Source organism: Chrysochloris asiatica, unplaced genomic scaffold, assembly GCF_000296735.1.
Source record: "Chrysochloris asiatica unplaced genomic scaffold, ChrAsi1.0 scaffold00154, whole genome shotgun sequence".
NCBI lineage: Eukaryota > Metazoa > Chordata > Mammalia > Afrosoricida > Chrysochloridae > Chrysochloris > Chrysochloris asiatica.
The window spans coordinates 7436103-7454267 of NW_006408672.1; the positions used below are offsets into that span (position 1 = coordinate 7436103).

Consider the following 18165-nt stretch of genomic DNA (forward strand, 5'->3'; position numbering starts at 1 on the left):
CACTTAATTGTGCTCATGAGGAATCTGTACATGGACCAAGAGGCAGTTGTTTGAACAGAACATGGGAATACTGAATGGTTTAAAATTAAGAAAGGGATGCAACAAGGTTGTATTCTTGCACCATACATATTCAACCTGTATACTGAGCAAATAATCCGAGAAGCTGGGTTATATGAAGAAAAACGTGGCATCAGGATGGAAGGAACCTGAAATATGCAGATAACACAACCTTGCTTGCTGAAAGTGATCAGGATTAAAATACTTACTGATGAAGATCAAAGAACACAGCCTTTGGTATGAATTGCATGTCAATGTAAAGAAAGCAAAAATCCTCACCACTAGACCAATAAACAACATTCTTATCAATGGAGAAAAGATTGAAATTGTGAAGGACTTCATTCGTCTTGGATCAACTATCAACATTCATGGAAGCAACAGCCAAGAAATCAAATGACATATCGCATTAGGCAAATCTGCTGCAAAAGAACATTTTAAAGTGTTGAAGAGCAAAGATGTCAGCTTGAAGACTAAAGTGTGCCTGACCCAAGTCATGGTATTTTCAATAACCTCATATGCATGCGAAAGCTAGACAGTGAATAAGGAAGACCATAGAAGAATTCATGCTTTTGATTTACGGTGTTGTAGGAGAATATTGAAAGTGCCATGGTCTGCCAAAAGGACCAACAGATCTGTGTTGGAGGAAGCGCAGCCAGAGTGCTCCTTGGAGGCCAGGATGGCCAAACTTCATCTTGTATACTTCAGACATATTGTCAGAAGGGACTGGTCTCTGGAGAAGCATATCATTTTTGGTAAGGTGGAGGGTCAGAAAAAAAGAGGAAGACATCCAGCAAAATGGATTGGGCTCAAGCGTGGCAACAATAGTGAAGTTAGCCCAGGATCGGGTAGTGTTTTGTTCTATTATACATAAGGTCGCTATGAATAGATACCACCTCAATGGCACCTAACAACAACATCTGATTGGCTAGGAGACTTGTTGTGGTGCTGTAGGATAAGCACTGTACTGCTAACCTCAAAGCTGGTGGTTCAAACCCACCAGCCACTCCTCGGAAATGCTATACAGTGTAAGAGCAGACTTGATGGCAGTTAACAACAACAACAACATATGACTGGCTAAATGAAATCCACTATTAAGCCTTTGGACATCAAAGAACATTAATTTTCATCTGATCCATGTGGAACTAGATTAAAATTTTAAATGTGCAGTCTAGAATTATTGATTATGTAGAGCTTTATATTTTTCTAAATAATTTTTTAATGGCTTCCAGCTGAAACATTTATAAGATTTTTAAAAACAAAGCCATTGCCATCAAGTCAAGTCTGACTCATATCTAGAAGAATACTATAGGAATCCTGGCGTGGCACTATGGGATAAAGCACTGGACCAAAACATCAGTTTGAACTACCAGGTCGGTGATTCAAACTCACCAGCCACTCCTCGGCAGGCATATATAGAGTCGCTATGACTCAGAACTGACTCGATAACATTTAACAACAACAACAACAGGACAGAGTAGGGCTACCCCATAGAGTTTCCAAAGTTGTAAATCTTAACAGAAGCACCCTGCCACACTTTTCTTCCCCAGTGTGACTGGTACACTCAAACCAATGACCTTTCAATTAGCAGTCAAGGGTTTTAACCACTGTGCCACCAGCGCTCATTAATGAATACAATTGTTGTTAAGCGTCATCAAGTCAGTTCCGACCCACAGTAATCCTGTATAGGGTTTTCAAGGAGCAACTGGTTGGCTTAAACTACCAACCTTGAGGTTCAAACTGACTTTGCAGTCCAGCGCATTAACCCACAGTGCCACATACAATACACATTATTAAACATGGGTTCACTCTTACAGCTAGCCTGGAGAGCAGTAGGAAGTCATACAGCAATAATGAAAACTAGCCTCAACATTCACAAGTTTATTGCTGTTAGTTGTTGTCTTGTCAGCACCAACTCATAGCAGCCACCCATACAACAAAATGTCATCCCCTGACCGTTGGTATGCTCGAGTCCATTGTTGTGGACAGTGTATTTTGAGTGCCTTCCAGTCTATGGACGCATCTCCCAGCACTAGATGGGATGATATTCTGTTTTGATCCATAGGGTTTTCACTGGCTAATTTTTAGATGGATCACCAGACCTTTCTCCCCAGTCCATTTTAGTCTAAAGACTCTGCTGAAGCTTGTCCACTATGGGTGAGCCTACCAGTATTTGAAATACTGATGACATAGCTTCAGCATCATAGCTAGTTAGGATCAATTGCATAGGGAACTAGCACTCATTATCAATATTTAAGGAGTCTTGGTGTGGCGCTGTAGGTTAATGCACTAGGCTGCAAGGTTGGTTAGAACCACAAAGTCAATGGTTCAAGCTCTCCAGCAGCTCCTTGGAAACCCTATACAGGGTTGCTATGAGTCAGAATTGACTCGACAGCACTCAACAACAACAACAACAATCAAGATTTAAATTGACTTTAATTCCTAGAAAAGTATACAAACTAGAAAAGTATACTAAACATATATATGTAAAAATAATATATTAAAAAGTATATTAAATAGTAAAGAAATTTCAGAAATACTTAGGCTCAAGTGGTCAAGTAAGCATTGAGTAACTCTGAATGTTAGCATCACAGCATCATAGAAGCTCCTTAGAACAGGGACTTTGCTATTTTATTGCTCCATCCCCAGTATGAATTCTGCCTGGCATGTGGCAATATTAAATTTATCAAGAACTGCTGAATGAATGCATTTATGTATGCTATTCCTGCCTCAAACCCCTCTTGGGATGAAGGAGGATATATTATTTAGATTAATAACTTGAACCTCCAAACCTAGCTCACAGAATTACAAAATATCAGCATTAGTCAGAGTTGTAAAATTCAAATACAGACTTGCCTGGGTTGACTTTTATGGCTGGTAAACAATTATATTGACATAAGTTTTTCTTTTAAAGATAATAATTATGTAGTCAGTTAAGTCAAGATCTTTAAAAAAAAAAAATCAATCAAAGGTATAAACCAATAACTTGACAAAGCATATAATTTAAAATCATTTTACTCTGTTGTTCTAAGAAAATTAATACACAGAAGCCTCGGAGGAGGGATGGCTTTAAGCAGCTGATTTTGTTGGGAACTTGGCAAGGGGAAAGGAAGCTGCTAAATGGTACGTGGCCAAAGTGGAGGACAGGTGTCAGCAGTGATCAAAGTCAGGTGGCTGGTGTGAAAGGAAGATGGGGGCCAGAGCCAACATGCCCTGAAGAGGTCATCATCTGGCCTCAGGAGTGGCTGAATCAGAGAACAGCATTTCTCCAGTTCCAGGCAGATGTGTGAGCTCTTCCAGGACCTATAGCTATGTTGCCTCTTGAAAAAACAACTTTCCTCAAGACTGGTTTTGGAGGGAGACCATAATTATACAGTTCATCAAACCAGATCTTAAAAGATTTTTGGACAAGCCCATTGACTTTCCAAAGAATACAATTTAATATAGTTTTACTTTTACAAAAACCTACCAAATACAAACATGAATAATTTGCAATGTTTCCAGGGTATTAAACTCTCTTGTGACTCTGTAATTCCTTTCTCAGAGAATGCCCAGAAACTGAAATGACCTTAATTTCTGTGAGAGCCAGTCACCAAATGTCCCTCTCATCTTTGACCCTCACCCTTCACTGTGTCATCCAGCTGGGCTCTGTGATGGCTCCAAGTCGTTCCAATGGGATCTGAAGGTCCCGGTTAGACCTTCCTAATCATAGTGCTTTCTGTACTCACCTTCCCTTTCCCCAACCTGTTATCAAGTAGGTTGGCATCTTGTGTAAGAACCCAGAAGCTTGGGGAGATGGTCCAGAAGTCCGTGTCGTTAAAAGAGATATGGTGCCTGTTGCCATTTCTGTTTGTGTAGAAACCAATGTAATATACTTAAATAAATACTCCTCTCCATTTAAATGGAAGGAATCATTTAAGCTCACCAGCTGCTCCTTAGAACCATATGCAGGGTCACTATGGGTCGGAATCAACTCAACGGCACTTAACAACAACAACAACAAGTGTGTTTTGATAGAGCATATGCAATAATTGAGATCAGATGTGTTTGCCCTCACTGACTGATCACCTCATTGATCCCTCTGCTTAATACTGACTTAATACTGGAGTGATCTTTTCCCCCTGCACACCTGTCTTTAATACACAAGTAAACACAGCTTAAAATAAAACAAATGGTGAAAAGCAAGGTCTGTAAACAGAAATGTTTGTGTGTGTATGTGTATCTCCAGTAGCACAAAAAAGTTAAGCACTCAGCTATTAGCTGAAAGGTTGATGATTTCAACCTGGTTACGATCGGACTGCGAACCTTAAGGTCAGTGGTTCGAAACTATCAGCCGCTCCATGGGAGAAAGATGAGGCTTTCTACTCCCGTAAAGATTTACACCCTCGCTATGGGTCGGAACCGACTCGACGGCACTTAACAACAACAACAACCCGGACCCCATGACAAGCCTTGGCACCTATTTCCAAAAGGTCACAGTCTTGAAAACTCAATGAAGAACAGCTCTGCTCTGCACAAATGAGGTCACCATGAGTTGGAATTGATTTGATGGTTACAATCAATGAACAGCAACAATGTTGGTGAGAGAGAGAGAGAGTGTCCTGGTACAGTGTTATAAGATAATTACTGGACAGCTAACAGCAAGGTCAGTGATTAAAACCCACCAGTAGTTTCTTGGAAACCTTATACAGGGTCACTATGAGTCAGAACCTATTACAACAACAACAACATATAATAAATACTAATGCTATACAGTCAAGTCAGTTCTGACTCATAGAACCCTGTAAAGGGTTTCCAAGGAGTGGCTGGTGAGTTTGAACTTTGAAATCCAGTGCATTATCCTTCAATGTCACAGAAGGACTCCAGTATAAGTCTGTTGTTGTTGTTGTTATGTGCCGTGGAGTCAGTTCCAACTCATAGCAACCCTGTACAGGATTTCCAAGGCTGTAAATCTTTATGGGAGCAGAAAGCCTCATCTTTCTCCCACGGACCAGCTTTGAACTGCTGACCTTGAGGTTTACAGCCCGATTCATAACCACTACGCTCTCTAGTGCTTTGAAAATCAATATTACAAAGTAAAATATAGTGATCTAATTTAATTTGCCTTTCTGTTTATTATAAATAAGCCTATCTAAGACTCCTGGTCATTAAGAAGACAAGATGGATGGAAAAGACCAAAATGGATTCCAGAAGAGACTCTGAAATGTGCTCTCCAGCATAACTAAATGGAATGCTAAACTAAATGGAAGAAATGAGGAGGTAAAAGAGATGAATAGAAAATTTCAAAGAATATCTTGAGAAGGCAAAGTCAAATATTGTAACAAAATGTGCAATGACCTGGAATTAGAAAACCAAAAGGGAAGAATACACTCACCATCTCAAGCTGAGGAAACAGAAGAAAAATTCAAGCCTTGACTTGAAATATTGAAGGATTCTATGGGCAAAATATTGAATTGAATAATGTTGAAAGTATCAAAAGAAGATTGAAGGAATACAGTCACTGCACCAAAAATTAATGGCCAATGTTCAACCATTTCAAGAGGTAGCGTATGATCAAAAGTCAATGATACTGAAAGAAGAAGTCCACGGTACATTGAAGAAATTGGTAAAGAACAGGGCACTGGGAATCAATGGAAGGCAAATTGAAATCATTCAACAAACTGATTGCAGCATTGGCAACACTCATTCATCTATGCCAAGAATTTTAGAAGACACCTTGGAAAGAAAACTTGGCCAACTGACTGGAAGAGATCCATATTTATGACCATTCCAAAGAGAGGTGACACAATGGAAAGTGGAAATTATTGGGCAATATCATTAATATCTCATGCAATTAAAAGTTTGCTAAAGATAATTCAAAAATGGCTGCAAACATACATTGACAGAGAACTTTCAGAGGTTCAAGCTAGATCCAGATGAGGATGTGGAATGAAGGATATCATTGCTGATGTCATATGGATCTTAGCTAAAAGCAGAGGATATCAGAAAGATGCTTACCTGTGCTTTATGGCTATGCAAAGTTTTTCGATTGTGTGGATCATGAGAAGCTATAGACAACATTGCAGAGAATGAATATTCCAGAACACTTAATTGTGCTGTTGAGGAACTTGTATATAGATTAAGAGGCAGTTGTCCAAACAGAATAAGGGAACACTGAATGGTATAAAATTAGGAAAGGTGTGCACCAGTTGTGTTCTTTCCCCATACTTATTCAATCTGTATGCTGAGCAAATAACCCAAAAAGCTAGATTATATGAAGAAAAACATGGCATCAGGATTGGAGGAAGACTCATTAGCAACATGTGAGATGCAGATGATACAACATTGCTTGGTGAAAGTGAAGATGAGTTAAAATACTTATTGATGAAGATCAAAAACCACAGCCTTTGGTATGGATTACACCTCAATGTAAAGAAAACAAAAATCCTCACCACTGGACCAATAAACAACATCCATGTAAATGGAGAAAAGATTGAAGTTGTCAAAGACTTCATTTTGCTCTGATTAACCATCAACACTCATGAAAGCAGCAATCAAGAAATCAATTGACGTATTGCATTAGACAAATCTGCTGCACAAGACCTCTTTAAAGTGTTGAAGAGCAAAGACATCAGTTTGAGTTCTAAGGTGCATCTTACCCAAGCCATGGCATTTTCGATAACCTCATACACATGCAAGAGTTGACAGTGAGTAAGGAAGACCATAGAAGAATTTGTGTATTTGCGTTATAGTGTTGGAGAAGAATATTAAAATTACCATGGACATCCAAAAGAACAAACCCCAATCTCTGTTGGAAAAAATACAGCCAGAAAATGTTCTTTGGATGCCAGGATGACCAAACTTTGTCTCTCATATTTCTGACATATCCTCAGGAGGGACCACTCCTTGGAGAAGGGTATCATGTTTGGTAAAGTGGTGAGTAGGAGAAATAGAAGAAAACCCTCCAATGAGATGGATTGGCACAGTGGTAGCAGTGATGGGCTCAGGCATAGCAACAATTGTGAGGTTGGTGCAGGACCAGGTAGGGTTTCTTTCTGTTGTGCATAGGGTTGCTATGAGTTAGTACCGACTCTATGGCAACTAACAACAAACAAGAACTCCTGGTATGGCACTGTAGGATCAGCGCTGGACCGCAAACTACAAGGCCAGCAGTTCAAACTCTCCAGCTGCTCCTTGGAAACCCTATACAGAGTCAGAATCGACTAGATGGCACTTAACACTAACAAAAACAGGCAAGGAAGAGCTACAGACTGAAATGCTGATTTCTCTTGCTTCAATGCTTAAAAACAGATAGAAAAGCAGGTTTTTTTAAGCACAAAATGCAATCACTGTAAATACTAGATAGCTTTTGTGTACTTGTGAAATTTCAGTGCATTTTCACTTACATTTAACCTCAAAACTAGTCACGTTTTTATGTAATTTTTAATCTGTTTGCTGACAAATCATGGGTGCTTTTTTCTTCTTCTTACATAATTTAATTAAAGTAAGTCAAACTGCATGTGTGTACTGTCAAATGGGGAAGTCAGCCTCTGTCTCTAGGTAGAATAACTATTAGTAGAGACTTGGAAAATGAATTTTATAATGCAATTTTAATAATGAACTTATCTAAACTAAAAATATCTCTTCCTTACAGTCATGTCTTCATGATAACCCCTGAAAAAATAATGAAGATGATACATTAAATTCCTATCAGGATTCAGAGGATCATGATTCATTTCTTTTGGATAGGCTCATAATTTTTAAATGCAATAACAAAGAAAGACTCCAAGGTGGACAACTCATCACTTTATTGAAACAACCCAGTCCAGTGGCTAAGAAGCTGGAACAAACCCTGTAGGAAACTGGATCTGATTATAAAGACACTGGCTTCCTTTCACTCTTATGGGAGAAAGGGGCTGTGAGTGTAGTATTCTTTATCATTGTCTCTGTCTTAAAAGCAGGTAGCTAAATTTCAAAGTATTAAATCAAGCAATAAGTGCATTAGGCAGGGCATGCAAAATTCAGATTATAATACAGGTTGTTGTTTTGTTTTAATTGCAAAATATATTAAAATTTAAAATTAAGTTTAAATCTTTTAAAGTACTATTTCTGAATTATACAGGGTGCTATGAGACTCCTATAGTCCAGACTGATGATTTTGTCTTTCTTCAAAACAAAAAACTTCAAAATCTTAAATTATCTATGTGTTGGAAGAGCAGTCTTCAAATATGACAGAATTTAACTCCATGGGATAGAAACAAATTGATTCCCTGAATTTCTATGGTATGGTTGTTCATCTTGGATTCATAGAGGTCCAAGAGGTGGCTGCCAACACCTCTCTTGGAAATAATATACAAAAAGTAAATCATCAGGAGTATAAAAGACAGTCTTTGCTATGGCTGGTCCAACCAAAATCCCCCTCACCACCCCCCTACACACACAAGGCTCCCACTGCAGCCAGGGTCTCCCCCTTACCTGACTTACCAGCACACTTCAAAATTCCTTGGACAAAGTGCCCATCTATTTCCCCCATGATCTCAGCCTGTTGTTTTGGAAGCTACAGTGCCCCCTATGATATACGAGATGACTCAAAGATGACCTCAATGCATCATTGACCCCAAGTACTTTATCTCTCCACAGAGAGCTGAGACTCATTAGTTCAAAACAAACAAACAAACAAAGCTACCAGCACCAAACTCAAATTCAGATGTATCTAATAATTTTTAAAACACTCTGAATAAGTAGATGTTGGATTGGGCTTTGCTTGGAGTTTGGAGTATTTCTTATATCAAGAAATAAGCTCTGGGAGGAGGTAGAAGAACAAGATAGATAGGGGAACACTGAGACAGGTTTGCATGGCCTAATGGGACAGAAGTAAATAGTGATGCATACTCAACCTTGGAACAACAGGGTTCTGGGATATAGGGATCTAGGTATAGCTTGAAGAGGGGATATAATGCTAAAATCCTTGACTGCCTTATGAATATTAGTTTCCTTTGCCTACTATTGTAAAATAGACACTTGAGTGGTATAGAAAGGAATGTTGGGAAACATGATTAGAGAAAACTTGTAAGCCCATCTTCAGCCTCAAAGGGGTTCTACAACTTGCCCAGTGAAATAGCCCTTGTGCAAAGCCTTTACAGAGTATAGGACCTTAGGTGGAATCCTGAGTCCCATCCACAACCTTGTGAGGTGAGACATTCCCACTAGAAAGGACAATCAGACTGGAACAGCTACAGTGACAGAAGATACATCTTCAGGATGAACCTGACCTATACTCAGAACAGTAGTTACTCTAAATACCAATAGAGAGGGAAATAGTCTTCAAATCAAGTTTCAATGCTATCCGCTCTGTGCACAGGGTAGATAGGAATGGGCAACTTAGACATTGGCTATCTAAAATGAGGGGACAATAAAGGCACAAAGTGACTGGCTTACAAGGTTTCAAGAGGGAGCTTAGTTAAGAGTGTGGGGGGAAAGAAAGAGTCCCCACTGAATAGTTATCATCTTGTCTAGATGGGTCTGGTGAAAGGAGATGGAGATAACATTCGTAAGATTCAATAGTGAATAACTGTTATCATGACTAATCGCAACTGTCACATTTGTAAAGGTAGAAGTTTTGTAACAAAAAAAGGGGAGAGGTTATTCTTACAGTCCAGAAACAGAGGACCCTAGGACCATCAAGAGAGGAACACACAAATAGAATGCAGGACCTTATCCAGAGAAGCAGCAGCGCCAGAGATGGAGGCAGAGATGGGGGCATGAAGGACTCTAGATTCATCAACTAAGAAGAGAAGGACTAAGAACTGGTGGCCAGGAGCAGACTTGCAGAATGTGCCCTTTGGAGATGTAATTTATTATATATGCCTGAGTGGGTTTTTTTGTTTGTGTGTTTTTTAAAAAAAAACTAAAGTGGATAAAGAGAAATACTTTTAAGTGATGGTATATGGAGGGGATTATAATCAATGTAATGAAACAAGTTATATGAATGGTTGAATGTGAAACTGATGATGTGCCCTGTAAACTTTCATTCAATCCACAATAAAAACCTTAAATTAAAAAAAAAAAAAAGAAAGAAAGAAGCTCTGCTACTTTCACACATTTGTTTTAGAAAGAAGGTAAACCTAACCTAACCAAAATGACAGCAGATTTCAAAACCTTCTCTGGCCTGTGCTCTGCAAGTCCAGGGCCTTTCCTCTGGCTTCCTGTGAGTCATCTGTACACCTCTACCACAGCACTTAACACAGTCCATAAAAATGACCTGCATCTAGATCTACCTTCCTGGCTGTCTTTCTGTGTAGTAATGCTGTAGGATAAGTACTGGACTGCTAACCACAAGATTGGCAGCCACTATGTGGGAGAAAGATGAACTGTCTGCTCCCATAAAGATTTACAGTCTTGGAAACCCTATACAGGGTCACTATGAGTCAGAATCAACTCCATGGCAATGGGTTAAAGAGGGTTCTGGCCTTTGTTCTCACCTCTTGGGAAGCAGTCTCTAGGAAGGCTGTCTTTATTTGCTTTGGGACCTTAACCACCAGACAGTCAAACACTGTGAATTATGATTGGAGCGTTGGGTCCTGCAGTATTCCTCCTACTTTCAAAGAAACCAGATACCAAAAGTTAATCTCACAAGCAGTTAACCAGTTAAAAGTCTAACCCCAAGGTTTGGTCACACTTCATGGGTGGCAACACACTGCACATGTTGTCACAATTAACACAGCCCTGACTCCACATGGATGGGATGCCCCAAAGCTCAAGGTTTGTTACCTTCTTGGACTCAGCCTTATGCACTACTTCCCTTGGCTGAGTTCAATCATAGATAAAGGATTATCTATGTTTGCACAGAATCTACCACAGTTCCTGCCACAGTTTCTTTATCTATGATTGAGCCCCTGGGGAATGCAAATAGTTCACATGAAGTATTTTAAGGCTTCTCTTTAACCCACTGCCATCGAGTCCATTCTGATTCACAGTGACCAAGACTGTAATCTTCATGGGAACAGACAGCCTCATCTTTCTCACATCAAGAGGTTGCCAATATTGCAGTAAGCAGTCAAGTTGCTTATACTACAGTGTTACACACAATAAGACAGTAAGGGAATGATGTTAGCCAGAGAGCTGCTAACCGAAAAGTTGGAAGTTCAGTCCACCCAGAGGCACCTCAGGAGAAAGGCTTGGTGATCTACTTCTAAAAAATCAACCAATTTCAAAACCTTCTCTGGCCTGTGCTCTGCAAGTCCAGTGCCTTTCCTCTGGCTTCCTGTGAGTCATATGTACACCTCATATGAAAACCCTATGGAAAACAGTTTTCCTCTGAAATATAGTCAGTCTCTATAACTTGGAGCATGGAGTCCTGGTGTGGTGCTATAGGATAGCACTGGACCACAAGGTCGGCAGTTCAAACCCACCAGCCACTCCTCAGAAACCCTATACAAGGTCTCTGTGAGTCAGAACTGACTCAACAACACTTAACAACAACAAATAACTTGGTGATAACTGGTTACTGGTTTTCTGTAACAAACCCTAACCATTAGTATAACAGCTTTCACTGAACTCCTAGCAAATGATCAAACTGAGGGTGGTTTAGAGTTGGTGTCAAAAGTGAGAGTGTGTGGACTGTTCTCTCTTGCTTTGCACCAGTGCACTGTTGTTTGCACAGAATCTACCACAGTTCCTGCCACCTAGTAGAAGTTCAGCAAATGTTTGTTGAACAATATTGGAAACTGAAGCTATAGTGAAAAAAGAACTCACATGCTTCTCTTGGGATTCGGAGAGATTGCCTCCATCTTCCTCATCCTCTTTTTTCACCTCATTTTCTCCACTTTCTTCAGCCTTCTCTGTTTCCTGGTGATAAAAGAAACCCACACTATCACTCACCTTAGATAAACTACCAAGGAAAAAAAGCAGATGAGGCATGCTGTGATTTTCCAGTTGAGATATGCATAAGACAAACATAGAACTCATATTTAAGGAGCCCTGGTAGTGGAGTGGTTACGAATAGGGCTGCTAATCTCAGGGTCAGCAGTTCGAAACTACCAACAGTTCCATGGGAGAAAGAAGAGACTTTCTTCTCCCGTCAAGATTTACAAACTCAGAAACTCTACGCAGGGTCTCTGTGAGTTAGAACTGATTCCACGGCACACCACCACAACACCACCATAGCTCATATTTATTTAGTAATTAAACACAAAATAGTAGAGTATACGATCATTGAACCTAGAAATTTCTGATTGGATTTATTGCAGTAGATCATCATATCTGACTGTCATGTATAGCAACTCCCTGAAAGAGGAGTTCCAATTCACTTATTTCAAGATTATGAAGAGAACTCCAAAGGATTTAACATTTACCCAGTGATTGCATTCTACTGCTTATGTAGAAGGACACTAATCATTTTAAAGATTAAAAACTTTAGAGATTAAAAAAGTAGATAAATTATCTCTATACATGAATGGCATTATCCTATTTAGAGAAAATCCCAAATAGTCCACAAGAAAACTTCTAGAGATAATAGAGGAATTTAGCAAAGTTTGAGGGCACATGGTCAACAAACAAAAATCAGATGAGTTTTTGTATACCAGCAATGAGAAATCTGAAAGGCAAATCACAGGTTCTTCAAAAAACTGATGCAGCACTGGAGACAGTCATCTATGCTAAGAAAAGTGGAAGACACTACCTGGCCAAACAATTGGAAGAGAACCATATGTGCCCATTCCAAAGAGAGGTGATCCAACAGAATGTGGAAATCATCGAACAGTATCATTAACATCACATACAAGTAAAATTTTTGTTGAAGATCATTCAATAATAGTTATAACAGTACGTCAACAGGGAACTGCCTGAAATTCAAGCTGGATTCAGAAAAGGACATGGAACAAGGTGACATCAGATGGTCTTGAATGAGAGCAAAGAATGCCAGGAAGATGTGTACCTGTGCTTTATTGACTATGCAAAAGCTTATGTGGGCCATGACAAATTATGGATAGCACAAAGAATGGATATTTGGGAACAGTGCTCAACTTAATAAGAACACAAACTGGCACTGCTGTTGTGGAAAATGGAATAAATCTTCCCCAAACTAAATGGAGCCAATACCTCACCCAGTAATTTCATTCTTCCATATATACCTAAAATACTTGAAAGCAGAGACTTAAAAAGCACACCAATGTTCACTGCAACACTATTCACAATAGCCAACAGGTGTAAACAATCTAAATGCAACATTAACAATTGAATGGATAAACAAAATGAGTTACATATATACAAAGGAATACAATTTAGCTAGTAGGAGACATGAAGTCTTGAAACATGCTATGGCATGGATGGAGCTTGGAGACATGATGCTGAGTGAAATAAGCCAAGCACAAAAGGATAAATATTGTATGACCTCATTATATAAAAGGACAAGAAAGGGCAAATGTATAAGACCAAAGTTTATTCATGATTACCAGAGGTGGAGGAAGGAAGAAAGTGGAGACTAACAGTGACAGAAGTATAGAATTGATTAAGGGTAGAGTTGCACAGAGATTATAATTGCTGTCAGTAAGTTATATACCTGAAAAAGTTGAATTGGTGAAGTTGTGTGATAATGATCTATTAACAACAAAAACAACAACAAAGGAGTAGCTGCTGAGACTGCTTGTATACAACAAATCACCTCATGAAATTATATTCTTTGGATTGAAGGTTTAAGATCATAGCTTCCTAAATTATCCCAGTAATTTAGCCTAATAATAAGTTTAATACTTCTGCTCTGCCTCCTATTTCATTTTGTTGTGCCTGGAGTCTAAAAAGATTGCAAGCAGCAATCCAAGGCACAATAATTGATCCCTGGATCAATAGAAGAAGAAGGAGAGTCAGGAATAGGAAGAGAACAGGAAATGTATGGTTAATTGCCTCCATGAACAACTGCCTCCTTTGTCATGACACTAGAAGAACTTGATGGCACCCAACTACCATCACTAACATTTTGATCAAACATTCCATAAAGATTCCCGATCAAAAGAGGGCAAATTCAAGACCGAATTTCAAATTCTTATGAACTATATAATTTCTAGAGCCATAGAGGGTAGATGAAATGCTGAAACTATGCTCTGAAATCATCTTTAAATCTTAAACCAACTATACCTCCTGAAGACGTCTTAAAACTGAGCAATAGTTTAGCTTAAATAATGAAGGTGGGGGAAAGTCTGCTTTGAGCATAATCTTCTTTTAAGAACTATCTGTATGTGATCAAAATCACAACAGCAATTCAAAAGATCAGATAGAAAGTTGAGGGGCCAGTGAGGAGCAACTCAGCAAAGGAGGGTGAGAATGAGCACACAACTCAAAGAATGTAATCAGTGTCACTAAACTACAGAAACTAATTGATAGATGTTTTTCTAAGTAGATTCTCAACAACTACAATAAGATAAATGAATTTAGTGAAAAACAGGGATAATAGGAAGATTGATTTAGAAGTAGTAGACGTTAGAGGACACTGGAAGAAGGCAGCTCGGGATATCAAGTCTTACCTCTGTGGTGCTCTGTGCCTCTCCCGATACATCACCATTGGGAAGGGAAGCTGCTTCTTCAGACGATTTAGTCACCTGCATCATATAAATTGGAATTTTTGAGAACATTCTTAAAGATAATATTTACTTTTCAATACCTTCTAACTATTCAAATAATGTTTTGTCAATATCCTTCATTTTATCTTCACAACAATATTCCAAGCTAAGTAGATAGGATGGTCAAAACTACCCCCACACTTTACTTAGAGACTAGAAAATAAGGGTAAAAAATGACACACTGCAAGTTAGAGGCAATGCTAGGTCTGCCCTCTCAACTTAATGTACTTCTGACATATGTAGGGGTTCTTAAGCTTTTACCATTTCAAATTATTTTCATTACCAATGCATTTCAAGTTCATGGCAACAAATTAAGCCATACGCAACTCTCAAGTCATACCCATCAGTGATAATCAATACAATACTGGATATTTGATATGGACTGACTCTACCTAAAACATATAGAGAGACTATTTTCTTAGTTGGTTGTTACTTTTGTTTTATTTTGTTGTTGTTGTTTTTTAAAAATAGAAATGGAATGGATAGTGGTGATGGTTGCATAACATGACAAAAGCCATTAAGTCACTGAATTGTGCACATACAAGTATTAAATTAGTGATTTTTTATTATATATATGCACCCATTGGAGTCCTGGTATAGCACTGCAGGATAAGAACTGGACCACTAACCTCAGAGTCAGCATTTCAAACCCACCATCTGCTCCTTGGAAAACCTATACAGGGTGTCACTATGGTTTGGAACTGACTTGACAACATTTTTTTTTTTTTTTTTGGTAAGACAAGACAACATTTAATTGTTGCTATTCATCTATCACTTTGTCATACTGTGTTGCCTTGTGAGTAGCTGTGATTCTGGAAGCTCTGCCACCAGTATTTTAAATACTAGCAGGGTCACTCATAGTGAACAGGTTTCAGATGACAAAAACAGAGTAGGAAAAAGGAGTGACAAACTATTTACAAATATTTAGTCACTGAAAACCTTATGAAAAGCAGAGAAACATTGTCAGAATAATGCCGGAAAATGAACCCCTCAGGTTGGAGGCACTCAAAATGTGAGTGACTTGGGAACAGTTGCTTCCTCAGTTGACCGTGATGATGCGAATAGAGTAAAGCCCATGGAAGTAAAGCCTGCAGGACCTTCATTTGCTCATGGGGCACAACTCAAAATGAAGAGAAACAGCTGTAAACATCCATTAATAACCGGAACAGGGAATGTATGCAGTATGAATCTAGAAAAATTAGAAATTGTCAAAAATTAAATGGACCGCATAAACATCAGTATCTTAGACATTAGGGAGCTGAAATGGACTGGTATTGGCCATTTTGAATCTGACAACCACATGACTTACTTTGCTGGGAATGACAAATTGAAGAGGAATGTTGCTGCATTTATTGTCAAAAAGAACATACCAGAGCAGTCATGAGGTACAAAGCTGTCTGTGATAGGATATTATCCATGAGCCTACATGGAAGCCCAGTTAATACCACTATTATTCAAGTTTACACACCAACCTCAAAGCCAGTGAGGATGAAATAGAAGAATTCTACCAACTTCTTCAATCTGAAATTGATCAAACATGCAATCAAGATGTATTGATTATTACTGGTGATTAGAATGCAAAGGTTGGGAGCAAAGAGGAAGGATCAGTAGTTGGAAAATATGGCCTTGGTGATAGAAATGATGCTGGAGATCACAATGGTAGAATTGTGCAAAATCAATGATTTGTTCATTTCAAATACCTTCTTGAGACAGCATAACAGACGACTATACACATGGACCTCGCCAGATGGAATACATAGAAATCAAATTGACTACATCTGTGGAAAGAGATGATAGAAAAGCTCCATATCATCAGTCAAAACAAGGTCAGGGGCAGATTGTGGGACAGACCATCAATTGCTCATATGCAAATTCAAACTAAAGCTGAAGAAAATGAAAACAAGTCCACGAGAGGCAAAATATGACCTTGAATATATCCCACCTGAATTTAGAGATCATCTGAAGAACAGATTTGATATGTTAAAGCCTAAAGACAGAAGACCATAAGAGTTGTGGGATGACATCAAGAACATCACACAGGAAGAAAGCAAAAAGTCATTAAGAAAGAAAAGATCAAAATGAATGTCAGAAAAAACACTGAAACATGTTCTCCTGCATAGAGATGCTAAAGTAAATGGAAGAAATGAGGAGGTCCAAGAGCTGAACAGAAAAGTTCAAAGGTCTGCTTGAGAAGATAAAGCCAAATATTATAACAAAATGTGCGAAGATCTGGAGTCAGAAAACCAAAAAGGAGGAACACGCTCAGCATTTCTCAAGCTGGGGAAACTGAAGAAAAACTTCAAACCTCAACTTTCGTTATTGAAGGATTCTTTGGGGAAATTATTGAATGATGCAGAAAGCATCAAAAGAAGATAGCAGGAATATACAGAGTCACTGTACCAAAAGGAAATGGTTGATGTTCAACAATCTCAAGAGGTAGCATATGATCAAGAGCCAATGATACTAAAGGAGGAAGTCCAAGGTGCATTGAAGGAATTGGAAAAGAACAAGGCACCAGGAATTGATGGAATAAAAATTGAAATCTTTCAAGAAAGTGAGATGGCACAGGAGGCACTCACTCATCTCTGCCAAGAAATTTGGAAGACAACTATCTGGCCAACTAAGTGGAAGACACCTATTTGTACCCATTCCAAAGAGAGGTGACCCAACGAAATGCGGAAATCATTGGACGATATCTTTTGATATCCCATGCAAGTAAAGTTTTACTGAAGGTAATACAGAAATGGCTGCAAGCATACATTGACAGACAACTTCCAGAGGTCAAGCCAGATTCAGAGGAGGACGTGGAATGAGGGATATCATTGTTGATGTCCAATGGATCTTGGCTGAAAGCAGAGAATATCAGAAAGATGTTTCTTGTTGTTGTTGTTATATGTGGTGGAGTCGGTTCCGACTCATGGCCACCCTGTACAGGGTTTCCAAGGCTGTAAATCTTTATGGGAGCAGAAAGCCTCATCTTTCTCCCGCAGAACTGCTGGTAGTTTCAAACTGCTGACCATGAGATTAGCAGGCCAATTCGTAACCACTACGCTTACCTGTGTTTTCTTGACTACACAAAGGCTTTCAATTGTGTGAATCATGACAAGCTATGGACAACATTACAAAGTATGAATACTATGGAACACTTCATTGTGCTCATGAGGAATCTGTACATGGACCAAGAGGCAGTTGTTCAAACAGAACATGGAAACACTGAATGGTTTAAAATTAAGAAAGGTGTGAAACAGGGTTGTATTCTTTCACTATACTTATTCAACCTGTATGCTAAGCAAATAATCCAAGAAGCTGGGTTATACGAAGAAAAATGTGGCATCAGGATTGGAGAAACACTCATTAACAACCTGCAATATGCAGATGATAAAAAACTTGCTTGCTGAAAGTGAAGAGGACTTAAAATATTTACTCGTGAAGATCAAAGAGCACAGCCTATGGATTGCATCTCAATGTAAAGATAACAAAAATCCTTACCACTAGACCAATAAGCAACATTTTTATCAAC

General features: G+C 38.8%; 1 protein-coding gene across 1 annotated transcript in view; it reads right to left on the bottom strand.

Annotated features, from left to right (window-relative positions):
* SH3BGR (SH3 domain binding glutamic acid-rich protein) overlaps positions 1-18165 on the bottom strand; it is a 124152-nt gene that overhangs the window by 20885 nt on the left and 85102 nt on the right. The window contains 1 exon segment of the mRNA XM_006878378.1: positions 11788-11880. Coding sequence (XP_006878440.1) covers positions 11788-11880 — 93 coding nt within the window.